General features: G+C 38.0%; 4 protein-coding genes across 6 annotated transcripts in view; 2 read left to right on the forward strand and 2 right to left on the reverse strand.

Annotated features, from left to right (window-relative positions):
- The window catches only part of LOC124634053 (calmodulin), a 21,401-nt gene extending 16,775 nt beyond the window's left edge, over positions 1–4,626 (forward strand). For both annotated transcript variants that reach the window (XM_047169459.1, XM_047169458.1), the window contains exons 3-4: positions 1,522–1,764; positions 3,761–4,626. In XM_047169459.1, coding sequence (XP_047025415.1) covers positions 1,522–1,764; positions 3,761–3,789 — 272 coding nt within the window. In that variant the 3' untranslated portion in view covers positions 3,790–4,626. The remainder of the gene's footprint in view (positions 1–1,521; positions 1,765–3,760) is intronic.
- On the reverse strand, positions 4,408–12,158 carry LOC124634050 (cytosol aminopeptidase-like). 2 transcript variants are annotated; one of them, XM_047169454.1, is made up of 12 exons: positions 11,916–12,158; positions 11,727–11,836; positions 11,437–11,572; positions 10,823–10,950; positions 10,301–10,475; positions 9,569–9,771; positions 8,772–8,877; positions 8,217–8,324; positions 7,516–7,621; positions 6,287–6,436; positions 5,796–5,869; positions 4,408–5,512 (listed from the first exon to the last, which is right to left on the reverse strand). In XM_047169454.1, the coding sequence occupies exons 1-12, from the start codon at positions 12,156–12,158 to the stop codon at positions 5,309–5,311; spliced, it is 1,743 nt and encodes a 580-aa protein (XP_047025410.1). In that variant the 3' UTR covers positions 4,408–5,308. The 2 variants fall into 2 exon arrangements, with proteins under 2 accessions (XP_047025410.1, XP_047025412.1); XM_047169456.1 differs by lacking the exon at positions 4,408–5,512 and having other exon boundaries at positions 6,207–6,436.
- Positions 12,097–13,340, reverse strand: LOC124634052 (alpha-ketoglutarate-dependent dioxygenase alkB homolog 6). The gene is made up of 2 exons (XM_047169457.1): positions 13,170–13,340; positions 12,097–13,075 (listed from the first exon to the last, which is right to left on the reverse strand). Exons 1-2 carry the CDS (start codon positions 13,212–13,214, stop codon positions 12,434–12,436), a joined length of 687 nt encoding a protein of 228 aa, XP_047025413.1. The 5' UTR covers positions 13,215–13,340; the 3' UTR covers positions 12,097–12,433.
- A 342-nt stretch (positions 13,341–13,682) lies between these two features.
- On the forward strand, positions 13,683–25,797 carry LOC124633740 (ubiquitin domain-containing protein 2). Its single transcript, XM_047169062.1, has 4 exons — positions 13,683–13,995; positions 14,063–14,343; positions 16,122–16,319; positions 22,075–25,797. The coding sequence occupies exons 1-4, from the start codon at positions 13,914–13,916 to the stop codon at positions 22,219–22,221; spliced, it is 708 nt and encodes a 235-aa protein (XP_047025018.1). The 5' UTR covers positions 13,683–13,913; the 3' UTR covers positions 22,222–25,797.
- Positions 25,798–27,223: the final 1,426 nt, after the last annotated feature.

Genomic DNA, 27,223 nt, shown 5'->3' on the forward strand with positions numbered 1-27,223 from the left:
TTACCATAATAACAGTTTGAAGTATAAATAAAGTTCGATTCACACGTCCGTGAGATACTGCCAGCATACTTTAAACATAACACTATGCCCAAACACTAACGATTTTCCTCCAGGCGCACGTAGTATTGTTAACTACTGAAACAACAACGTGATAATTGTCTTCAGAAGCTACTGTAAATTATAGCTATTTTAACCATTAAAAAGCAGGAAAATGTAGTCTTTATCAACCACTATTAAAATAGAATTATGTTGTGTTAAATGTTTCGTAGAAACGTACCTATGCAGTGTCACGTGGCTGTAGACTCAATTAACCGGTAGATTAAAGATTCTTACATGGAATAAGTTTTTGAATTCTAAACATTAGGGGTAATGGCAGGGAAACGTTCGACGCGCGTGCTCCATTCTATTGATTCATTGCCTCATAACGAAGTTTAGCCGAACATTCCCAATTCTACGACAGCCCGGAGTATGTGCGAACAAAATCAGGGCTTTATACCAATTTAAAGCCAAATGCCAATAATAAATTCCTCGTTTGTAATAAAAGTTATGGCATTAATAAGCTTATTTACTACCACTACATACCGTGCCATGCGCACTGGAATATTTTAGAGAAATGTACACAAATGAATTCATTTCCTGAACATCTCATATTTGAATAAGATAAGGTGTCATGTTTATTTGAAGATCAAAATCACATTACTGTGTGTCACAAAATTTGATATCAGCAATCGTAGAATTCCGCTGAAATGTTCTCTTACTAGCACTGGTTACTTTTTTACTTCTCCTGAATTCACTCTGCTCTAGTTTCCACTTGAACTTGTCATGTCATAGAATACCTAAATGTCGATTCCCAGGGTATCGCGGCTGTGATTCATTGTTTTAAGATCATCTCATTCATTAATGATGTTTTTAAATACATGACGTATCACAAGCACATGAGCGCCAGTCCGCGAGGCCAGACAATACACAGAGCCGGTCAGATGATAAATCTATGTGTTTATAAGTCGCCGTGTTCTCGGAAACTCCAACACTTGCCGTCAAGCAAAACAAACAAGGCTCGTCGCGAACGCTGATGCCCGCGCACATACTTCTCACATAGATTAACGACTAATAACAATTATACTGTTCATTATGTACTTTTATACGCAGTAAATCTATTCGGCGGCCCCTTGATCTTCATTCGACGCGAAAAATTCCGCTGATTGTTTAATTTTAAAATTATTTATCAGTAGGGCGCATCTGTTATTCGAACCATTCCTTGTTTATTTATTTTAACAATGAGCGAATCAACAGCTTTTGTTATCTAAGTCTATAATGTATTCGTTTTATGGTATTTGACTTTGAGCGTAGAATATAAAAATAGCCCGCCGATAATACAGTAACGGATCTTTAAAACAACTTTATTATGCTTAGTCTGATTAAATTGTTAGTTAGTGTGAAACGCACCACATAGTTAAATGTTTTACAACATCTTAATAAATGTAACATTAAGTCTAATATCTACAATTATCTCAATTCCAGGAAACGGCACGATAGATTTCCCTGAATTCCTGACGATGATGGCCCGCAAAATGAAGGACACGGATAGTGAGGAGGAAATCCGCGAAGCCTTCCGCGTGTTCGACAAGGACGGCAACGGGTTCATCTCCGCGGCCGAGCTGCGCCACGTCATGACCAACCTCGGCGAGAAGCTCACCGACGAGGAGGTCGACGAGATGATCCGCGAGGCCGACATCGACGGCGACGGACAAGTCAATTACGAGGGTCAGTACTCCGCCTCGCCACGCTTCACGCACACACCGCCACACCACCGCCGTCTGCCGCTCCACGAACACCACCCTTGTTCCTCGAGCGACAGATGCGCCATTTTTCTAATGCAATATTATTCACTTTGGCATTTGTGTAGTTAAATAACTTTGTACTGTAACCGCAAAACTGGCAGTCACTCGACGCATGACAGACCCACCGAACGTTCCATGTATGGTCGACACACTCGATGTGATTATTACTACCCTCTTGTGTGATAGTACCCAGTATTATAACGATACGCATACACGAGGCTCCAGCATGTAGTACATAGTACGTGTCCACACTAACAGTTGGGTTTGCTTGTTTCCAAAAGGTTTATTTTATTTATAAACTCTCAAATGAACAATATTGTCCTTAATAAACGATAAAAATTTTGTTCAGAATCCCACATATTTATCAGTCAGTCTCTTTAAAAGTATACTATACAGTTCTAAGTTCAAATATGCGTAACGTTGACCAATTTTTTGAATCTCTGCAATCAGTAGTAGAATAGTAAGCTAACTGAAATATCATGTGATCCGCAGTCTTGCGATTGTGCATCTCAGACGTTTTGGTTTAGCTTGATCGCGAACACGTCAACAGCGGTGTTTGAATCACTAGTTAGTATCGCTTGTTGAGTAAGCTTGCTGTCCCGTCGTGCATGGACTCAGTGTACCGGGCTGGGAGCCGGGCAGCCAGCCAGCCAGGCCAGCTCGTGCAGTGTGTACTCCCTCATCCGACCGAGCGTTCTCTCTCTTGCAGACTTCCATGCATTCGCCAAAATCATTTTCGATCGCGGCGACGGCAGCCGTTAGCGCACGGCCGGCCGCCACACTTGTGATATTAGTACCGTAACTAACCATAAGAAAAGACTCTACGATAACGCTGTGATCTCGAAACGATTTCCCCTAGTAGTGTGTAGTGATCGATGCAATGAGCCCAACGGCCAACGTCGAGTGCGGTACGCCAATAGGTATATCCCAGTGTTAATCTGAATGGTTTGCTGCTCGTTATTAACTGTTCCTTCCCTTGGATATGTTAGCTGGTCCCGCCACTCCCAGCTGTCCCGCCCTACCCCGCCCTCTCTCACACTCTCGTTGGGATCTCACCACTTGACTATCGATTGTGTCTATTTACTCACTATTGGCGTGGCGGATCGTCTGCAATTTTGTTTCTACCCTTCTTGAAGAAGGCGACAAAATTACACGCGTCCGCCTCACAGGGACATGTTAAGTATTGTTTTCCTGTTGATTGGTGCATGTGTCTAATATCTGTATAGAGTTTCCTGTAGAAATACCACCTGGTGATCCGCCCCGTTGTTGCCGAGGCATCGCTTGGCCCTCGCTTGCCGCGTGAAGTGTCGGGTGCTTTGCTCTCTGCGACCACACTCGCTTACCCACTCACACAGCCCACTCACACACACACCACACGTGGCTAACAAACGAGCAGCAAACATAGTCGCGCCGGTATGCGATCGATATAATATCGACTACCATGAACTTGACTGTCGGCTTCGCACAACACTATCGGGATATGTTCGCAGCACTGGTATCTAATCGAGTGCTTCCGCCCATCATTACTTATTATTATTACTTACGATGAATATGTTTTTGTGGATTTATCCAGAGGGTGGTATTTCACATAATCCCCTTGTAGTGGCATGATGAGGTAAAATACGGTTTATTTATGTTGTTGATCGCTCCATCAAGTACATGCCTTGCTTTGTATATTGTCAGTGTTGTTCGCGGAGGCATATGTTTGGTGTTGACTCGATTTATTTACATCTAGTGGTTCTCTGTCTCATAGCGGTTACATGTTTAGTGCATCTCTATCTCTGTCGGTTACTTCCGTTGTGTTCATAATGTTTGTGTTAACATTTTATCTTAGACATGTTATGCAAGGGTTTATGTGAAGTTTTCTTGCGACCCTGGACCGTGGCGACGTCACTAATGCTGTTTTGTTTCTGTTGCAGAATTCGTCACCATGATGACGTCGAAGTGAGCCGCCGGCTAGTGTGTGTGTAAAAAGCAGAGAATTTAAATATACATTTTGTTTCATGACACACAATATTACCATCGTATTGGACCTGCATTTCTCTAGTGTTTGCGATAAATTAAATATTGTCATCGTTTCAGTTTAATGATGTACTTGTAACGTCCGGCGCGGACGACGGACGGCCGCCGAGCGCCGCCCTCCGTCGCCTCCGCCTTCTCTTTTTATTTAGATTTTAAAGTATTCCGTTAATTTTACTATGTAAGAAAAATTTTAACTGTAGCGGTACAAAGGGAAAACGAATAGGTGTGCGTCGCAATGTGATGGTATAAGTCTCGGGTTCGTGTCGGCTCATAATTTATATTAGTGTATATTGGAGGCGGCCGCCGTCGTGTGTGTGTGCATGCCTCTGTACTGTTGCGTCGCGCCCTAGTGTCTGCGGTGCTAGCGTCCCGCACCTTTCCGATACATTTTAATGTAAATTTTTTTCAAGTATGAGATATTTATAAAGTACGTGAGGAATAAAAATTTAAAAAATCCCAAAAAAATATAGTGTACCCGGCGGACGGTCCCGGCCGCTCGCTCCACTCCGTGTACATTATGATCGTAATAAATGTTTAAATTTAACTAACTCAGTAAACGAATAAATTAGATTTATTGGTACTGCATTAATTGTATCTGTAAATGACTTGATAAATATTATATTTCTATTGTTGGTGAAACTAATTCTATCGAAATGGAAAGTAATCCGCTCTGTTATTCTCTTACCACATTTGATTCATTCTGTTATTAAATTTTACAAAAGACATACTGAAAATAAATGTTTCTTCATTTTTAGGTCAATAAGCATCGGTGTTTCATTTCGCCCCTGTTGATTTGATTACATGTTGAGTTGTGTTAGCATAGTGTACCTCGCCGGTACTAATGTTCTGTTTATATATACTGGTAGACAAATGAGCTCATCTCAATGTTTGTGTGCTCAACTATCGCCTACACGCTGGTTGTGGTTCGGCCGAATTTTTCAATGTATTTTTCATGTAATGCTTATAACGATAAAGATCTCATTGAAGCGAAATGTTGTATATTTGAAGAGATAGTCCTTTACGTTAAGTTTGAATTGAAATAACACAGTTTTACCACGGTATATTTGTAAAGTGTACAAAAAATACAAAACTGTTTCACTAAACACATTAGACTTGTTTTTATGAGAAGAAAAAATGTTTCTCCATTAGTTAAAAAAAAGTAATAGGCCTTCTCATAAAAATGTTGTGAACAAAGATAATTGCTCAATAAGACAAAAAAAATACACACTCGTCGTGAGACTAGATGTAGATATTGCTGCGTTAACGCGATCGTCAAGTGTTGCGTGGATGGTGGACTTATTTACGGACTTAACAACTTGTATAGATGTTGTTACCGTATTGGATTTCCTACTCGGTTTACAAAATAAATATTATTTGGGATAGTGAATCGTGTGGCCTTCTGTCATCTATTGACATATTAACACCTTATCATATTGGTGGTGTGTCTAGGTATTAGCAGCACAGCCAAATTCCTTGTTCTCAGCCGCCTTGGCCCCGCTGGCGCTGGCGATGTCGTGCAGCAGCGTGGCGAGTGTCCTGGCGGGGCGGCCCGTCATGCGGCGCGGGTTGAGGTAGGGCGGGGCGCCCACGGACGCCACCTTGCCGACGCCCGTGATGTCCATGTGCACCCAGTCGCCGCAGATGAAGTTCTGCAAGTTATACGATGTGTCGATAACGCAAGCAGAGCTAAACAGTCCCCGACTAATAACTTCTCCGATGTTAACAATTCCTCATGTTGTACCAAGTGCTTTTTGGTCATAGATTTTTTACTGCTGTGAAGCACTGACCCAACTAGAAAGTCTACTAGGAGAACTTTAACATACTGGGCTATATAATAGAAAAGACGAATTTCTAAAATTTTGTTTAGTAAATCTGTTTCGGACAAGGCTGCTGTTACCAAAGACCATGGGGTCGACTAATGTTATTACCTACCTTCAAAAAAGCAGCTCCGAGACAAGGGGTTGCGGTTCCAGATCCTTTGTTTCTCAGATCTACAGATGCATCATCTGAAAGATTATTTTGTATAAAAATAATGCATAGAATAAGGCAACATGTTTGAATGAAAAGGCTACATTTAAAATCGCGATTATTAATTTAACTACATTCTACTACTAACATTCGATAACATGAAGTGCAGTGATAAAGATATAATCACATTCTGTTTAATTTTCAGTTTGATATCTACATTGGAAATCTTTAAGTGTTTTTTATAAGTGTTGATGTGTCAGGCTTTTGTGCAGGCAGAGAAGCTCTATGAAAAACCACAAATAAGTACCTTCATACATCGAGAACTAACAACTCATCGAATATCGTGAAGTGTGAATAATAATATCATTTACCTACCTATTTATTTACATCTAATCAAATGAAGGAATTTGGAATATCGTGGATGATGTAAAAGCTGTAGCTAGGTGTATAGTTACTGATGATCTGCTTCTGGTAGTAGTGCCACAGCGGGAAGCGCCAGGGTCTATCTCCGGCCCTGGCGCCGGCAGCTCGTGTCGCCTTCCACGCCTCGGCGCTGTTGCTGAAGCAGCCGAACGCGCCGCCACCCGTCGCCATCAGTACACCCACTGTGGGACACCACATCATAGATAGTTTTAAGGGACACGGTGTTTGATCTTAAAATTAATTAGAGTAGGTGACATAATGAGAGGTCTTATTGCTAAGAGGGGTGTCATTTTTTTTAACGATGTTAAAAATCATCAAATGACCCCTCCCGCTGTGGGTTAGCAGCGGTGAGCTTGTCAGACTTACTGACTAAAAACCGTCGTGTTCCGTCATAGGCTTTTTATGTACCAGGGCCACGGTAACTCGCGCGAACAATCCCGCATAAGAGGGTTGTCTTCCAGATATTAATTAAATGAAAATATTATAAAGTAGACAATTTGGCGAGGTCAGTACTATGTTAACAATTTTGAACTTGTTATGCGTAAGGGTGCGTCCACATCTGGCGAATGCGCAGCACGCGAGCCGATCGCGAGCTGTCCGCGAGCTGCGCGCGTGCATTCACTGCAATAGTTCGGTGCGCCTCTTTAGCGCAACTCACGCAAGGCTCGTATAGAGCGCGCGAGCGGCGCAATCAGTTCTCGCCCTTACAGTTCCGTATATTGGCTCAGTACTATCGAAGATGGCAGACGTCGCGCGCCGCCTGCGCGCCGCTCGCGTGCGGCGCTTAGGTCGCGCGCGAGCTGCGCGCGGGCCAAGCAGAAGCGGCGCACGAACAAAAATGCACGCGCGCAGCTCGCGGACAGCTCGCGATCGGCTCGCGTGCTGCGCATTCGCGGCGCATTCGCCAGATGTGGACGCACCCTGATAAAGAAAAATCTTTCAGTCGATAGCTTGGTAAACAAATACCTATTAATACGAAAGTTAATGCTACTTCTTCACGCGCAAACAGCTGAACGAATTTCGATAAATCTTGGAATAGGTATGTAGTGAAACTTGAATTAATCATAATTTAATGTAACGTTAGGTACCTAGTGATTATAAGGAATATTCTAAGTGCAACAATCCGTTTATCCAGAACGTTAGTTACACGATAAAAATTGTGATCAAATTGCTAAGAAATTATGTATAATTAACTCTGATTACTAGCAAGAATAAACAATCATGTTATAATTCCTTAAGAATAAGAACCTTCTATACTTACGAGTAAAAGTAGCGACATCAATAACCAGTGAAGGCTTGTACAGCGCCTGGCCATACACCAGTGCGTCTGCCATCATAAGACGACCTTCCATGTCGGTGTTCTCTACCTGAAACACAAATAAAACATCAACTAATATTATAAAAAATAATTTTGCTTGTGTAATGGATAAACTCAAGATATACCGGATCAATTTTCTAAAATTCTTTAACTTTTGGGAAGCTAAACTCTTCCAGAAACGAGGGCTATATTTAATCCGGGTGAAACCGCGGGAAAACGGCCAGTAATCAATAAAACTACATAAAGTTAGTTCGTCTACTCGGCTATAGATGGCGCTGGCAAAAACAATATCTACGCATAAGACGTCGCAGTACATCACTGATGGTCTTTTTAATTATCTGGCTTCAGGACACAGTTTATTATTATGCAAATATTGTATCAGAATCATCAAAAGTAGAAGCCAAAGTAATGTCAAAAAGTAACGGTCAAATTCGTTTTTTCACGATTGTATCTATTCGTTTTTCTGTTACTTTAGCCTTGAAAAAACGCATTTTACCGTTACTTTTACTTTATGACATTACTTTGGCTTTTACTTTTGGTGAAGAAACTGGCTGTAAGAGGCACTTGCCAAAACATTTAGGTACTACTAACTTATTTTGTTTTTACACTTGTTACAATAGGTACGATAAGAATGTATCACTTACTATAATGGACGTTCCATTGAGTGCCTGTACGACATCTCCGACCTTCATGCACTGCCCGCTTACCATGTTCTCACAGATAGGAATCACCAACGAAATGTTCATCGGTAACTGCAATCACATCACGGTTTTATTGAACCGTCTGAATATGCTTACAGCTTCGTCAAGCACAATTTTCACAATAGATTGTTACTTAAAATTAGAATTTGGAATTTTAATCGACATCTCAAAAAAGAGGAAGTTTTCAATTCGCCTGTATGTTGCTTTTTGTCTGATACTTTGAAAAACTAGACTCTCGTTTACTTAGTATTCATCAGTAGGTATTATTACGTATGAGCCATGAGCTCCTATTTGTGGGAGTCGTCCGAAAGGATTAGTATCAAAATGACCACATTGATTTTAGTCCTAATCACGACCAAAGTTACAAAGGATTATCGAGTTGCCAGAGTACCTAACTGATCTGAGAAGGTTGGACATGAAGTCGTAGAACAGTGGTGCTTAGCTGCATTATTTCCGAACATAGTTGGGTAAAGGCCAGATTATGTCTTTGATGAGTACCTTGAGCTTTGCGACAGTCTTGAGCGCGGCGAGAGCGACGGCGGCGCCGGCCATGCTGCCGCGGTTGTCTATCATCGCTTCGCACTGTTTTAGGCATAAGCCGCCGCTATGTAGGTAATAGATAACATTAGCTATCGTTATGAGCCACATCATGAATAATATCAGCTAGTAATAGGACATGTGAGTGTAAATATATACTGCGTAAAATATTTAAAAAGGGGAACAAATATAATGACCACCATAAAATGCTTTGATATCCTTAGTTTTGTAACCAAAAATATCTACTGAACACCAGAAAAATAAAGTCTAAAAATGTAATAGTCACAAACTATTAAATGAAGAACAAACTTCCCAGCAACACAGCTGTCTATTACAATTTAATTATAATTAAATTACAACTATACAATTCAATATCGTTTCAAATTATATTCACAAAAAAATTGATATAAAAAACACTTTTTGTCCACTTCAGTTAAAGTAACTGATCCTTTTGGTCCCGCACGTTACTTTGACCTACCTGCTTTATGGCATGTCCGCTCACATCATCATCATCCTCCTGCCCTTATCCCATTTCTATTTGGGGTCGGCGCAGATCGTTTTCTCCTTCCATACTTTTCTATCTGCCGTCATCTCGCAAGTAAAATTCTAACCGTATCTACTTTCACACAATTTATTCATCGTTTTTTTTGATCGTCTTCTTCCTCTACATCCGTCTACTTTCATATTCATCACCTTCCTCACAACAGGACTTTCATCTCTACTCACATACACAGACTGTCTTCTCTTTTCCTATATACCTGTCAAAAGTAACTCCTTTAGCAGCAATGAGCACGGGCGGCGTGGTAGCCCCCGCGCCGCGGTAGGTGCAGTCGAGGAAGAGCGGCGGCGTGCAGGAGCCGCGCGCCACGGCGAGGAAGGCGCGCATGCGCTGCGCGCGGATCCACTCCAGGTCGTGCGCCTCCACGCGCACGCCCAGCGGGCACAGCATGTCTAGCGCTGCCTGGAAGTGTTGTAATACTATTTGTATCTGCTATATAGGGATGAAATTACCACCACCCACCACATAAAGTAGACTGGCAGAGAACACCTAAAGCGTTAAGTTCTCTATTGTACATAGTACATCATAGTGCACAAAGTATAAATAAATACATGAAATAAAAGACCATATTTACTAAAAACGGTTCCGCAATCTCAAGCCTACATAAGTCTAGATTTTCTCATGAGGTTTTCTTGGCCATTACAACGCTCTCTTACAAGGGGTTTTGTCGCACAGTTTGCCGACGCACAGCACGTTCGAGCATCAGTTGTATAAGTAAGTTTGAAATTGTCGCACGACAAAAACCCATACGAACCGAGCGTACAAGTAAAAACAAACCAGAAAATCTGCTCCTTGCTCCTTTTAAATTTCCCCGAGTAGGTATCACAGATTGAATAGTGACATTCTGGTTCTTGATTTCCGCCTCCATTCCTCTCAATCACTCGTCATACCTAACATTCATTCCCTTCTCATCACGACTTCTTTTATTTACCTGTGCCAAATCCACCGGCGTCATCATATTAGCAGGCATGTCAGAGAGAAACCGCGCCCAGTTCTGCGCCCTCCCGCGCACCGCACCCTCCTTCCATAACTCCTTGCCTTCAGTACCGTAGGGGTTCACTGCTATCTCCGACTTGTCACCGGACGTTGACTTGAAACATTCAAACCTGTAAGAGTAAGGCTAGTTTTACCAAGACGCAGTTAATTCCAACCGCGGTCAAAAATGCTTCTCCCACATACTACATAAAAAAAGTAGCCTATATGTTATTCAATATATAAGCTACATTACTAGCAATATCAAAATCCGTCCAGTAGTTTTTGCGTGAAAGAGGAACAAACATCCATTCATTAATATGTACCTAACTGCAAACTTTCGCGTTTACATTAGAGTAAGTAGTTCCTTCCAATTTTAATCTGTGCCCTATGGGATCCATTTAGTAGATTATGAAATGTACCTCATGTATAATATTAAATGCTAATAAAGACTTTAGTACAGGATAGTAAGATGCCTTACTTCCAAGCAGCCAGCTCAGCAGCCTCGGCGGCGGCATCAGGCGCGGTGGCAGGGTCCACATCGATGGCCGTGCAGCCGCGACGCTTCAGCCGCTTCACGCCCGCGCCCACAGCCCAGCGGACGTTCTCCTGAGTGTATGATGCGATGGTCACAAGTGTAACATATATTATGTAATGCTATATGGATTTACTGTGGATTTACTTCATATAGCATCTATATATATAAAAAGAAAGTCGTGTTAGTTACACATTGTATAACTCAAGAATGGCTGAACTGTTTAAGCTGGAAATTAGAGGGGAGGTAGCTAGGACCTAGGCATCATCCGGCTACGGGAAGCAGTCATACCGGAACGCGGGTGAGACCGCGGGCAGAAGCTAGTTGTATTATATAAGATGTAAGAACAGAGGAGATAGGTACCTTTAAAAACAAAACAGACTCCTCTACATACATAATATACCTTTATATGCGAAAACAATTCAAAAAATTAAATATTGAAAACTAGGGTAGGGGGCTGACCATCTTTTGTAAGAGCACTACCACACTAAGCGATTTTTTCGTGCGTATAAAAAACCTATCGACTAGACGTGATACTACTCAACACAGGGCACGCTTACCCTGGCTTCATCAAGGGACTCCATTTCGTTATAACTCGCATCCTTAGGCCCCAGCGAGGTGAGTGCTACAGCAGAGTACTCCGGCAAGATGTCAGTCAGGGCAAACGCCTTGCCCAGCGTCAGTTCACTAGATAACCTGAAACAACACAAGCACTACATATAACTTGGCAAGTAATTAAGTATCATGAGTGGTGAGTGGTCTGAAACTTTTAAAGGTGGCAAAATGAAGGTGTGCTCAATAATAAAATACACATAGTAGTATGTTACATACATATATAATTCAAACCTACGTATTTAAATGCTGTGCTATTTTGTCACCACACTTCTGGTTCACTTCTTGTGCAACTGGTGACAGTTCAAACTTCTTGCCTGTTTGATACACACCTAAGACCAAGCCTTTCTGCAATATATACATTTTAATTAGTACAAAGAATGAAAGAAGTTTGTAAGATAAAATAGATAATGTTTAATTAATTTACCTTGCCTGAACCAACATTTTTATTTCCCTCATCCTTTTTTTCCTTTTCCTCCTCAGGTTTCTTCCCAGTACAAATAGATCTTAATCCAACACTTTTGCCATTTAATCCCCTATTAAAAAATCTTACACTAAATGAAAATTTTGAAAACAACATTTTGTTTAAAAAAATTAAAAGCCTTGTGTAATATTCATTCTTTAATTTGTGTAAAAATATAAACCATCTAGATTTGTATAAAAATAACATTTGAATGATGAATTTAGGTACCCATATCACTACAAGCAAATAGTTTTTACTTTAAATCCTTAAATTCCTTTTAATAGTTTGTAAACATTACAATTGTTTCAAGTCTTACTTTAGAAACATTTTGTTCAAGACTTATAAACTAAGCTTAAAAGCATGTACTGATTTAAGCAAGATTAAAAGGGAGTAAAATTCTTTCACAATCAGAACATTGACTTTTGTGTTAAGTTTCATTCAATTAGCAGCCCTAAATAAATATCTATAAAAATAATTAAATACTATCTTCTATTGCCAAGATTAATTTTAAATGAAGTAGTTTTTGGCACATATCTAATAGTTAATGACAGTCTAGTTTCTCTGGTCACTGTAGCATGTCTTACAAACTTGTCTGAACACATGTTGATGTTCACTATGGACTCGTCCAACAAGTCTTCCTTTATTTCCTCTATACAATGCAGGTACTGAGTATACAGCTTATCTTGTAATATCAACAGGCTTCTAGGCTCAAGTAGAAATGAAAATACAGGATCTGTATTAATGGTGTTATCCTCTGTGGGCTCCAAGAAATTCAATACTATGTGCGAACCAACTGATATTGTAGTAATGGTCGGATAGAACAATGATCCGTCTAGATGCGGCATGATACCCTGTCCCGGTAAATACTCATTGACCAGCACATGGTTCGGTCTTTTCCCGTCCATAACATCGAGTGTGTGTATTTTGTCGAGGTATTTATCCAGCCACGGCGGTATTGGCTCGGCTATCATGCCATTATTGTGCGGTATTCCACCCCAGTTCTGCAATCTCCGGTTCGACAGTTGCGTCCATTTTGGCTTTGGTGCAGCGTAAATATTCGTCAAAATTCCTTTTTCTTCGGCGGGTGAAATAAACTCTGATATATAGTAAGCAGTCTCCGGGGCCTAGAGAGTAAAAACAACATTTATCATCTCAAAATCAGTTTAGAGATAAGAACATACCAAGTCTATTTGGTTATACCACATTAAAAGTACTCACAGTGATAACTTTGTAATCCTCTAGGTTAAAAGGAATAGCATTCATTTTCTATCCGTTCTATTGTTGCCGATTTTTATTTTACTTAGTATTTAAGTGTGTATGTGCTTTGTTTTGTGGACATGGAATTTGACGTTCTGATGTAAACAAATGATGAATGACACTTGAATTTTACTGAAACGTATTGTTACTGCTCAAGGTTTCTGCACTTATCATGTTTGATACTCCGCGAATTTCTGTTATGCTTGGTCAATTCTCAATTCTATGAAGAGTTAAGTTAAAGATGGAAATAAATTATGTGAAATACATATAATAATTAAATCCCTTTCAATTACGTTCGTTGGAGACCAATGGATACTGCATTAAATTAAACGCAGTAATGAAAGGGTTACCAAGCAAAAAAAATATTCTTGGTAATTTTATGAATTTGCTTGCGTTTTGTTTACCAATGGTTGTATTAAAATTTTTGGATTTTCATGACCAAGAAAACATTTTAGGTCTTATCGTGCGCTTTTTATAACTTTAAGATTCCCATCATGTCCCCCGGATAACTAAATAAGTATAATTTTTTACACTTTTCATAACTTTGTGCAGAACGTGTATAATTTACACGCGACCTTTCACGGCAATAACAATACATATACAGCTAATCTTTTTTGACAGAAGCGTACAGAAGATAAAAATGTTATTTGTTAATAATTTTTTTGTAAATATTTGTTAAATGAGCAATTGTAGAATGTGATCAAAATGGGTGGTTGCATAGGAATAACTAGAAGTGGTAGCGGACCCATAGAAGAGTCTTCAGCTACCGTGTCTCGGCCTAATTCAGGTGGGGTAAGCGATCATCTGTCTCCGTGGAGACGTCGAGTGCGTGTTCTCATAACTCTTTGTTGTAGGTGGCCTGAGGAAGAATCAGTCGTTGTGCCACGAGACCATAAGATGGAAATCAGATGTGCCATTGACAGAAGGACAGTTACGTAGCAAAAGGGATGAGTTTTGGGACACAGCGCCGGCGTTTGAAGGACGTAAGGAGATCTGGGATGCGTTGCGGGCGGCCGCCGTCGCTGCTGAAGCGATGGACTTCCAGCTAGCCCAGGCGATACTGGACGGCGCCAGTGTGTCCGTGCCGAACGGCTACCTCACTGAGTGCTATGACGAATGGGGAACAAGATATCAGGTACTGTGTCACACTCCTTTAACTAGCGGGCCATAAAGGCACTGCATGTAAAAAGTTTATTCAAGAATAACATAGCCTTCAGTAATGCCCTTACTTTAGAAATATTTATTGACTGATGTCATTTATCACAGATACTCTCAGAAGGCCGAAATATTAATTCTTTGCAGAGCTAAGCAAATTCTTATTCTTGTTGGTTCTCTTCTCATCCTTAAAAATGATACAGAAATGCGACATAACAGTCTGAATACAAAATATTATGTATTGTTTGTGGCTAATTATTATTTAATGTATGTCTCAGTTTCCTGTTCAGCTCTTTTTGGTGTTGTTTTTATTTCATTCCTTATCAAGTTCAGGCTCTGCAAACTATGTGGCTAAGTTATCCTCAAGCATACATTGCAATTCTCTAATACAGGAAACAATATTTTTTTTTATGTAATTATACAATTTATGAAAAAAGAAAGGTTCTTTGTTTCTAACAATCCTGGGAGAATCAGTGTTGAAATACTTTTAAATTGATTACTGTAAGAATACAAGATTGATTTCTTTTAGTTAGATCTATAGTCATGTAGATTTTAATAAACTTTTACTTATGTAAGCACATTCCAGTATCATACTGTGTCTGCACCTTTTTGACTAAACAAAACATTTGTATAAAATAACCCTATATTTAGTGACAAGCAACTAGTAACTGCATCTTATTGAATCAAAATCTTTACTAAAATTATAAAGAGGAAAACGTTGTTTGATTAGTTGTAATGGATAAACTCAAAAACTACTGGGCCGATTTAAAATATTCTTCTACTATTAGAAAGCTATATTATCTGTGAATAACAAAGGCTATATTTTATCCCAGTGTGGACAGTAGCTCCCAGGGGACGCGGGTGAAACCGCAGGAAAACGGCTAGTAATCTATAATATAAAAATGAATCGCAAAATGTGTTGGTAAGCGCATAACTCAACAATGCCTGGACCAATTTGGCTAATTCTTTTTTTGTTGTTTTTGTTATTGTCAGGAGAAGGTTCTTATGAAAAAAAAATAGGGTAAAGTAGAGAAGTCAGTTGACGGGAGCGAAGCCGCGGGCAAAAGCTAGTAAGTTATAAAATATATCATCCAGGGATAATGTAGCTGCCCACAATGAAACAATGTTTTAAAGAGGTTCCTTAGTGTCGGGAGTCTTTTGTAATGTTGGTTCAGCTTTGTAATATGTATGTTCACCTGACATCACCTGTTACCACATTAAGTACAACAAAGTTGTGATAATGTTATGGCACATTGTTTGTCTTGCATCATGGTGGCAGGATATTTCAATGCAATGGCTGCATCTAAAATTGGTAACTGTTTTAGAAATGTATTACGTTTTCCATATCTGTTGACTTGAGAGTAGTCCAATCGGGTGGATCCCAAAATCGTATGATCCAGATAATATTGCTGTCCATACATTCAGAAAAATTAAACTTTTGAAAGAAAACTTATAATTAATGCTTCTTTTTTAAACCTGTAGCCAAATTGCCTGTAAACTTTCTTAAACGTTTGTCTCTGTAAGATCCACTCATTGTGGTTACTAAGATCCTTTTATTCCAGCTTCCACCTGCAGATCAGCAACCCTGGAGAAAACTAGCTTATTTATGTTATTCTAAAGAATTCATATATTATTTGCATAGGATATATTTTTTATCAAAATCTATTCAGACGTTAAAATGCAATGAGGCACCCAAACAAGACCTACAAACTGTAAAAAAAAATTTGTAGTTTGGCCTTAACACCAATATTGTTTTAGGTACCAATATACTGCTTATCACCACCAATAAACATGGTGAAGGAAGCAAGTGGTCGGGACTCTCCGGCTGAGTGGTCAGAACCAGTGGAGGGCGGCACGGAGGTGTCGCTGCGCCTGCGCCTGTCCAACACGTGCAAGGACGTGGATCTAGCAGTGTACTCCCGACACACTGTCGCGCAGTGCAAGAATAAGTTACATGTGAGTACCCTTTTGTATCATGTTAGTAGCCTTTTTTTTACATCTATGTTGGGGTTGCATCCGGTGAGATTCCACTCCCACTCATCATCTCCCGAGCCTTTTCCCAACTATTTTGGGGTGGGCTTCCACATCCACTAATGTTGATGAGGATGCGGTTAATTGTTAGTGCTTTTGAAGTACGCTTTTTTAATAAACACATACTATCCCACTTTGCCCGCATCATGTAGGAAGTTCGTTGTGCTGCCGGACATAAATGGCTTATATAACACTGAAGGAGTTTGAAAGTAGACCAATAATTGAACTGGTTCAAGTGATTAGCAAACAATCTTAACTCTGTTCCTTACCTAACCTACCTCAAGTCAAAATGTCCTAGTAAGATTGCAAAAGAAATTCAAAAACCAGTCTGAACACCATTCACATGACTCTGCTTGACCTTATGTTTTATTGATAAATAGCTTTTTAAATTGTTATGCAATTTTAACTGGAATTTCTGTGTCTTTTAAATTAATTCAAGATCTTATTATCCTACATTCTAAATTCCATAAAATTCCGAAATTGATTGTTCTGCTAATCCCCAATTTCTTGGTTTACTTTACTTGGTTTACTTGTTTAAAAATAATTAAGGATCCGCGCATAAAAAAAATATATTGAACAGTACCAGCAACGCCGCAATAAAAACCTAGTATTGCAAATTATGATGTGGAATAATTATCCTCTGGACAATATCATGATAATTATATTCAAAGTATGTGTGCTCAATTAATATTCTTTATTATTTATGTAAAAGTAGACTGACTTGTTTGTTAGTCAATATTATTAAGATCCGTTCGTTTTACTGGCTTTTTAAATTCTTTTGACGAGTTTCACCACTATTGACAAAGTGCCCGGGCACATTCATTTTAACACTGCACTAGCTGTTCTCCTCGGTTTCATCCCCTGGAAATATCTTTCCAAGCCCTGATAAAATATTACTTATGACGCCGGGGGATAGTGAAGCTTTTTAGACTTTTTAAATCGGTTAAGTCTGGAATTACTTAAAATGCAAATATCAAATTTTATCTTTATGACATCAGTAAAGAGACAACTTAAATGTTCGGGCCTTGTAAGTATGATCTCAGAAACCAAACATTTGGGGAATTCCCACAAATACTACGTTGATTAAGTAATTAGATCTAAGCTGACATTCGACTACCGTCATATTTACACAACAGGTTGTAGAAATCATAACAACGCAGTCATCAGCTATGCGTTATAGGAGTACAATAGCATAGCAAACACATTTTGAATGTATACTAGCTTTGAAATGAATTCACACGCATTCTGGGAAAAATAGTTCATGTAGGCATTATAAAATGATTCCATGTCCTTTCCTTCTGTCTTAGTATGGGGGAGAAGAAAATATAAACGAAGCCAGAAGTTTGTGTCTTCATAATTTTATCCTCATTTTGAGAAGACTAAAGACAGTAGGACGCCCTTTTACCCTATGAGGCCGTGACCAATTTGAACCAAAGAGGTCAAGACTTTAAGGCTCACAAATTAATTTTACTAGGGTAAATACGCCAAATGTCGGCCTCCCCCCAAACTTCGGCCGTCTGTACATTTTCAGCTTGCATTCATTCAAAAGGTAATTAAGTGTTAGTTTTGCTCCTCGAATTGCAACCTTGGTTTATACTCTATACGTACAAATCGTTACTATCCGATTCTGTCACTTACTCTTCTCATACTGAGCGTCAGTAGCGATTGCGCCGTTGAAACATCAAATTCGCACGTAAAGTAGCTTACTCGAAGTGAATACTCACATTTTGGGGATTGATATTAGAACGATAAAACATTTATTTATTTTTGTTTTAAGCTTGATTATCACTAATGGGTTATTTTTACTATATTTTAAGATAGTTTTTTCAGCGTTTTGCGTATATTTTTCAAGGAAAAATAGGAGGCCGCTATTAGGACAACAGTTTTGACTTAAAACCGGAGTCTCGGCCGTGGCCGACTTAAAGCAAATGCAGTCTATTTTATAAATTCCTATTGTACTAATTCCGTTGGCTTAACAAGAGAATTTGCAAAGCTTATAGGCAAATAGATCTATTTTACGTTTAATAGCCAAATAACGGCCGGGGTGATATTAGTTGAATCTCGAGAAATAAGGTACAAGAAATAGGGGCCGACATTAGAATCGTAAATAATCGTAATGTCGACCAGCCTCGAACTCAAGCGCCACTATACAGGCTGATGAAAAAATACTTTTATATTTTTTCATTTTCTCAAAATGAAATAATTTATTTATTATAATTCATTATATCGTTTAGGAGTTAAGTTTAAATGTAGGAGTTGACAGTATTGTAGGCATGTTTATGGTAGCTTTATAGTTTGATACTTGCTATCTATTAAACCGTTCTTATTAGCTTAAAAAATATAAATGGTTGGTCGTGAATACGACTTTTTTTGTTTAGGGGAAACAAAAAAATATTTTACTATAAATTAAACAAATACAATTACAAATGTATACTTAGTATTATATTATAATTCTGCTAAAATAAATCATGTTAATAATATTTGTCACTGCCTTAATTTAAAACAGCCTATACCCGGCCGACATTTGGAAAAAACGCGACCGACCTTGGGCCGTGAATGGCCGACTTTAGGGTTTTTCTGTTCTCGACGCATCTAAGCCTTATTACTTTTTTCTTTTCGTAGAAATATCAATCTTATGCCTATAAACATGACATGGATTAATCAAACTATCCAAAACCGCATCACAAACTATCTTTCGTTGGAAACTGACGGTGCTATAGCGAACCGCAATCAGAAAATCGCTAAGGGGGCCGACATTTGGCGTATTTACCCTAGTTCTATTAAACCAAAAATATTCAAGTGCCTTACTAAAATAACTGTTTACCGTCTTATTTGGAGTTGTTATCACAAAAACTACTACGCTACTATAGCAGTAATAATAAAAATATGTATTGTGCACCGGGTCGCGTAAACACGGTCATTGGATGACGTAAGTGCATGCGAACGATGCGATATTTTGCAACCGCACCGCGCCGAGCCTTCGCGTACCTACTGTTTTATTTAATACGGCTGCCCATTGTTTGTACGAGAATTTTCTTAATAAACTTGCTGTCGTTAAATCTTCATCCTTTAAGTATAACTTGAAGTAGTAGCAGAAAATAACGTGTAGTAAAGAGTATCTGAGCTATTTTCCCATGGTTAAATTCGAAACTCACTGCAAAACTCATCATGTTTTCCAGTCCAGTCCAGTCGTTTTGAAATACACGTATAGCATACCTATATCATATTAGAAATGTCTTGGTATTTTTTTATTGGATTTTGTCTTTGCATAACTGCTCATTTGAGTTCCCAAGCCATCAACAATCATTAAGAACGCCACTAAAACGGCTGAACTTTATTCTGTAACAAATATTGGAGATATGTTCAAACCCAAAGAAAACCTTGTACTATTAAATATTTAAGCTAAACCGAAGGAAACATCCAAAACAAAACCAGCTCGTCTACAAAAATATGCCTACATTAAAACCACCTTGAACAATATCGAGCAGTTATTACGACACCTCCTGTACTCAAAGGTCGTACCCACCTGTTAATGTCCCACAGTTTTGGACCATGCGACCTACATACGGAACCAAGTGTGCTACCAATAACATTTTAATGCAGGCTTTCTCTTTAGGTCGGTAATTCGCAGTAAAGAGTTTAACTGCAGGCTATGTAGGTACTGTGGTTTTTAGGGTTCGGTGAAGTATGCCAAAAGTAAAACATCCACTTGATTATACATAGAACATCATACCTACCTACACTTATCGTTTGTCGTTTATTTCCGTGTAAGAGTCCAGCTAGCCCTTGACTGGTTCTTGTATAAGATTTCGTCCTTGACTACGTCTGTATACCCAAGGGAGCTATGTTCTGCACGTGGATGAAAAGAAGCCAATCTCCAACTCCCGAGTACCTGGTCTTTCTGTAGCAAGCTTCTCAATCGGTTAAACCGTTTTCGCATGAAAGTATATCAAACTCTCTTTGGCATTTATAAATAAGGACCCAGTAAGTGAAACTTTCAACCAGGTTCCATAGTGTTAAATATTGCACGAAAGTACCTACCTACCTACGGATCGTTCCATACACGAGGCTGGCCCGCACTTGACGGGTCTATATTAATGGCTGTTGGCCAGCGATCAAGGTCATATAGCTTAGTCGGGCCGCAGCCATTACTTTTGTCCTTTGCCAAACGATGTGTCGACACTTACGTCTATTGATTTTCCCAAATATGTATGTTTATTCAATGTCAGGGACGAAATACAATTTGTGTTATGTGTGTATAAGATCTTAACTTGATGTACTGTGATGACGTCACTGTTATTACTATTTACTGGCTTGTTTGTTCGATGTGTTTTTTTTTATTGAAGGCTCGATTGGTTCGGTGACTAAGCAATTACTGCGTATCCTTCCAAAATAACTTATCTGCTTTGTATTATCTAGTCAGGGGATAATTCTAAGAATACTACTAATAAGGTACTATAATTATGGACCTACCTATTAAAACCAGTTAGGTACATTTAATTATTTTATTGTAAATGCCATAAACTGCACAACTCAATGGAAAGCGTAGGCGGCATATAAAACATTTAGTACCTTTGAATGAACAGAATCTTTATCCTTATTAATATAATTAATGCCGAAGTAACTGTATAAGACCGAAAGAGTGACTTTGGCAAGACAGATAGTCCGGAATCTGAGAGAGGCCATGGCTACTGTTTAGCCGGCTGCGAAAGGTTGTTCCCTCGGGATGCGGGTCGAACCACAGGGAACAGCTAGTACTTTTGACTCAAATCAAATCAATCAAAGTTTTTAAGTACTGCATGGCCCAGTAATATAATTACTATTATTTAACTTGCCCTATTGCATAACTTCCAAACTCAGAAAACAATTAACTCGAGATATTGAACGGATCACAAGGTTTAATACGAACGCACGCAGAGCTGAGCTTGTATATTTGTGTACCTAATTGTTCGCGAGCTATCATTACGAATGCGTTATTATCTCAACCGTCTATTTCTATCATCATCGCGCTATTTACTGATTCATATGCTTGACAGGCGCCTCTACTCTCATTGAAAAAGAACATCCCTTGACCTAATTCACCATTATTTTTTTTTCTTTTTGGACTTTTTAAAGTTTATCTACTTTCTAAAATGGACTCCCAAAGCAGATAGAAATCGGTTCCTTGATTATTTGTTTATTTGCTTAAATGAATGATTACAGTAGGCATTTTATCAGCAGGTATTGATTTACTCTGCGTTAGTAAAATTTACATTTAGAAAATTGCTTATTCTCGTAATAATTATAATCCCTACTAATAATGTTGTTTATCTTTCTTATACATATATACCTAAACCATATTCTGTGTTTAAACGAAATGTTTAGCAACTATAGTTCGGCCATTCAGAGAATGCGTTCCTGACACGTCGCGATTGAACTGACGACGTAACTTTGCAATGGCGTTGCAGTTACGATAAAAATATTTTTGCTGGTTGTTTACCGTTTTAACAATTGAGGAGCATTAAAACAACATTATTATATCAATAATCAATGAATGTAGTTACGTCGTCAGTTCAATCGCGACGTGTCAGGAACGCATTCTCTGAATGGCCGAACTATAATCTTCGAATAAGTGCTGTACCTACTTTAACGATATTGAACTGTAGATACTCATACATAATCCCATTGTTTTTGTTTCCAGGCTCAAGAGAACATCGAACCGTGGCGCCAGCGCTGGTTCTACGGCGGCAAACTCCTGGGAGACAGGCTGCTCATCGAGGAAGCGAAGATCACGGCCGGTTACATCGTCCAGGTCATTGTCAGCACCGACCCGCAGCCGCCGAGCTAGTCGCCCCATCTCACACAGTCTTTGTGGTATCTTTGCATTTTGTTTATTCAATTCTTTCTCTAACTTTGGGGAAAAGGGGGTTTAGGAGCAAGTGCTGTTGATTTCTGACGCGAATATTAGACATTTAAATAAAAATACTTTTACGGATTTTGTCGCGGTTATATTAATATTGTTTAATTCCGACGTTTCGGATCCTTTACAGCATCCAGTAAAAGTAGTTTTATTTAAGCAAGTGCTGTTGTTAAAGGTAACTCCAGTTTGAAGGACAATAGGATGCATTCAATTGTTTTTCGTCCAAACGTCACCTTTTTCCGTGAATGGATGATATTCCCAAACAGCACTGGCTATTGTAACTGGTTTGGACTGATGATGCAATGATGACTGTTACGAAGGGACCATTAGTCCCTTCGCAGGGAATGTTAAGAAGCCTCATGTTATTGCACTTTCTTACTTGTAGTTTTAATGTGTTATCCCTGTATTCGATGTCTATCTATTTTTGTTTTATACGTAAGTTTCGGGCAACACTCTTTTTTTTGAAAACTACACAAGCGATTCTCGCACCCTCTATCATTTCACGAAAGTAATCTATTCACATCGTTTTAACATGATTTTATTGTACATTCAAGCTCATATATCATTATGATGTGCTAAGTATCTTAAGAATTTTTCGCACAAGCATCTATCGCGGAATCTATACAACAAAATGTCCCATGCAGTGATCTAAAATTGGATGGATAAGTGCAAAATATCACAAAGACGCCACAGAGAACCAGAGAAACATAATCCACGTAATAAATGTTTTGTAAAGTAATGGACACGTAGGTTTATGTCCTAATGAGATGGCCCCTAACTTATACAGAAAAAATCAATAATAGTAGCCAGAAATAAATACAATTTAAAACTCGACAATCGTCGATCTACTAGTAAATTCATAATATTTTGCATCTTTCCAGATCAACTTAATAATTTTAGAAATAATATAATACTTACTGTATATGTTGGGGGCCATATAACAATTTATCGGTTTATTTCCATGCGTTCCAAAAGTACAAACAACAAGAGGACTTGATCAATATTTTGGAGCTCATGGGAATATTTCGTTTTGTAATAACTCGTGCACTCAAAAATAGACGTTGTGCCGAGTGGTGAGTGTCCACGTTTGATTACCTGTACGCTTTCTATGGGTGTCGCCTTGTATCATACATTCTACTCGATCGGTCGCCCATACAACATGAACCAATTAATATAGAAAACATTGGTTTTAAAAATATATATACAGGTTATATAAGTATTTGGTGTTGAAAATACATATATCTCGGGTACATGTTCTATGGACGATCTCATACTTATAATTTGTACTAGATTCGTATAAAATTGTTTATATTTATATAAAATGCCCCAATTGTAGTGATTAATATATAATATGTATATTGCAGTGAGAACGATACTCTAAGGCTGTACGATGGTTATTACGATACACACATACATGAGGAAATTTTATCGTAGTATGTATGTATATGTATCGAGGAAAATATTATAGTAAATATATATTATATCGTCTGGAATTAATGTATGCGATAAAATAGTTTTACCATTTAATTAGAATAAAAACAAATTAAGAAACTTTATGTTAATATCCAAACTGAAGTTAGCGTTGTATTTAATAGAATTCATACCCGACAATAACACGGCTCAGATGCTTTGAGCGAGCACGGCATCTCGTAACATTATTCAATAAATTATTGCATACTTGTTAAGGCCTCATCTCACTGTTATTTACTTATAATCGCGTTGCGTTGCTCGCAAACAATATCCTTTAAATTAAACCTCTTCTAATGCTCGTGCAATGCCTGTGGGATGTCACCTTAACACTACAATCGACTATTATTTATAAAATTACCTATTTATATTAAATGACTGCAAGAATATTATTTAATAAGGAGCTTATATACCTGATTTTTTCTAATGTTTGTTCGGTGTATATTTAATGTTGATTGGCTGACCGTGTGCCATGCTTTTGATGAGAACCAATTTTGAATATCGCTTAAGAAAGGTCCAAACAATGCTATACATACTTTATCGTGCACTATATAACATAGTTTTACAAAATTAATATCTTTACTTGTCCTTTTTTCCTAGGCTTGTATACAGACTTGTCGTAACACAAGTTATCAATATTTTGTAAGGAGGCATAAAATGTAATACATTTGAACACAAGTATTATTCTGCCATTACGTAAATACTGCGACTGCCATCTATTGTGATGTTGAGTTTCTAAACACACTGAATTAGCATTATTATAATAAATAATATTGTTTATTTTGAATATTTTAATCGAACGCTAGATGTTAATTTTGCATTGTAAACTCAATTTGGTGTTATATATTTAAATTGCTTGAGCAACTAACGAGGCTGCCTCGCGAGGCAATAGAATTAAAATGTCTCTTATTTAACAAGGCACAAAGGTAAGGCTCAACAAACAAGATGTATTATTATTCGCCTATATATGCCTCGCGTTATTGCCTCACATATCACAGGCTGCCTCAATTCGTTGCTGTTTGAAATACGTGGCAATGTTATGTCAAAACTGCGTAAATGTTAGATTCGCACAAGAGTTAATGGAAGCAAAATTTATGATGTTGTTAGTGATTTGTGAAATGTATTCTTATAAAAGAAATTATTAAGATAAGTTTCGGTTTAAATTATATTTTGTTACGATTGTGTAAGTTTACGGGACGCGTAGGTAAACAAATGAATCTTTGATGTTAACTTATCCTACTCCAATATGTTTTACTATATCATCTGGAATGTATTACGATTATTTTCACATAAATATCGAATTAATCTCGATTGCTTATTCATAAAATAATCGTTCTACAATCCAGAACAATATATTATTTAGTTATAAAATTAAATTAGTTCTTTTCTATAATAAATGGCCTTAAATGATACTCAATTTGACTCAGAGTGAAGTAAGACAAAAATATACAAAATGCGTACTTACTGTGGTATTCAGAAAATTATGTTTGACTTTAAGCTAAGAAGTTTTTTATATCGATTTCTCTTACATTCACTATTGCGTTTAAGCAAGTTATCTGTCTCACTTGTTTTGTTCTCATCGTGATGAGAACGATCTATTGGTTTCTCTTTAGTTAAATAATCGCAAATCGTGCGTAGCTGTAAACCAGGCTTATTTGTATTATCACCTTTGTTTGAACATTGGCCTAAAGCCTCACTGCAGACAATATTCTCTCACATATCGGACTCAACAGATATTATGATAACCTTATTATTGTATCTATCGATAAATTGTACCGCACTATTGTCGATAAATTGGGACTATCGATGTTGTAATATACCAATGTTGTTTTAGATCCAGTAGTGATAATGAGTAGCCTCAGCAGCATTTATTTATAATTCGGAATATGTCTTGATTATAGTTTTTTTTTTATCGAAATTATAGATATGGCGATATAGGTTATAGAGATATTGAAATAAAATGTTTGCAATTACGATTTAAATATACTTAGCGTTAATTGAAAATATCATACAGATGGAATATACTAATTAAAACTTCAAATAAAATAAATAAATTGTGGAAATCATTGTTGTAGGCTCACTATTAAACCAGTAATTTAAATCGTAACTGCAACTTATATACGTTATATTTCTAAATTGTAATAAGAGGATTATAACATTTTAGTACTAACTTATTAGGTTAGCTTTAGTATTTATACATAATTATTTAATAGTTAAATTGGGAAGAGGCTCGAGATATTATTTAGTTTTACAGTGGTTACTCTGCAAGCATTACAAATACACGTTTTCTTTTCTATATTGTTTCATAAAATGTAATAGTGAAAGTAATCTTGTTTATAGAGTTAAAAATATTTATAATTGGTTTGAAAAATAAATCTATGCATATGTTACCGGCCGAACCCGATTTTAGGACAAACCAGTTTTGCCTAGGCTCAACTAGTTCTTCCTATAGGCGTTAGGATTAACTAGTAGAGCCTAGTCCAAACTAATTTGTCCTAAGCCCGATAGGACGGACCAGTTTAGGCTAGGCAAAACTAGTTGATCCTGATATAAGTACGCACACTCTAGGATAAACTGGTATAGCCTAGTCAAAACATATACATATCTAAAAGTGTAAATAAATAGATGAACTAAATAAACTACTCCGTGTTTAGAAAAATAATCATCTTTATTAAACTATAATGATTCGTCGTTATGGATAAATTGATAATACGAACAATCATACTACATATATGTAGCAAAGTAACAAATAATAGGTAAGTATTTTTTTAAATTAACTAAATACGTTATTAGGCGCGAGGCGCTCGGGGCGTGTACGTTATGCACGGCTAGCAACTAGACGCTAAATGCGTTTAAAACCACGCGACAAATGACGAACGGGGAGCGAGCGGCGTGGGACGTTCGGAGCATTCCCGCATGAACATGTTGTTTAGACTAGGCCATACCAGTTTATCCTAGAGTGTGCGTATTGATATCAGGATCAACTAGTTTTGCCTAGCCTAAACTGGTCCGTCCTATCGGGCTTAGGACAAATTAGTTTGGACTAGGCTATACTAGTTAATCCTAACGCCTATAGGAAGAACTAGTTGAGCCTAGGCAAAACTGGTTTGTCCTAAAATCGGGTTCGGCCGGTAACACATACATATTGATATTTAAATAAAATGTTGCAGAGTCACCACTGTCCCTTGTCATAATTGATATTTTCAAAATAAATCGTTTTTATAATAGAGAATTCTAACAATACGTTCATGTAACTCGTGCACACTAAACTCTACTTTATGTAAAGGTATTAATGTCTATATTTAATCGTTCACTACTTCTGTTCATGCGAGTTAATGCTAGAACTACATTGGCTTATTATAAACCATCTTTTTGTGACACCACTCCGCCTAATCAAAAATGTCTCTAAACTCTATGGAGTTCTAGATTTAACGCGCTAAATAGTAAAATTGCCAGTGAAAAA

The sequence above is a fragment of the Helicoverpa zea genome, chromosome 10, assembly GCF_022581195.2.
Source record: "Helicoverpa zea isolate HzStark_Cry1AcR chromosome 10, ilHelZeax1.1, whole genome shotgun sequence".
In the NCBI taxonomy this organism is placed as follows: Eukaryota; Metazoa; Arthropoda; class Insecta; order Lepidoptera; family Noctuidae; genus Helicoverpa; species Helicoverpa zea.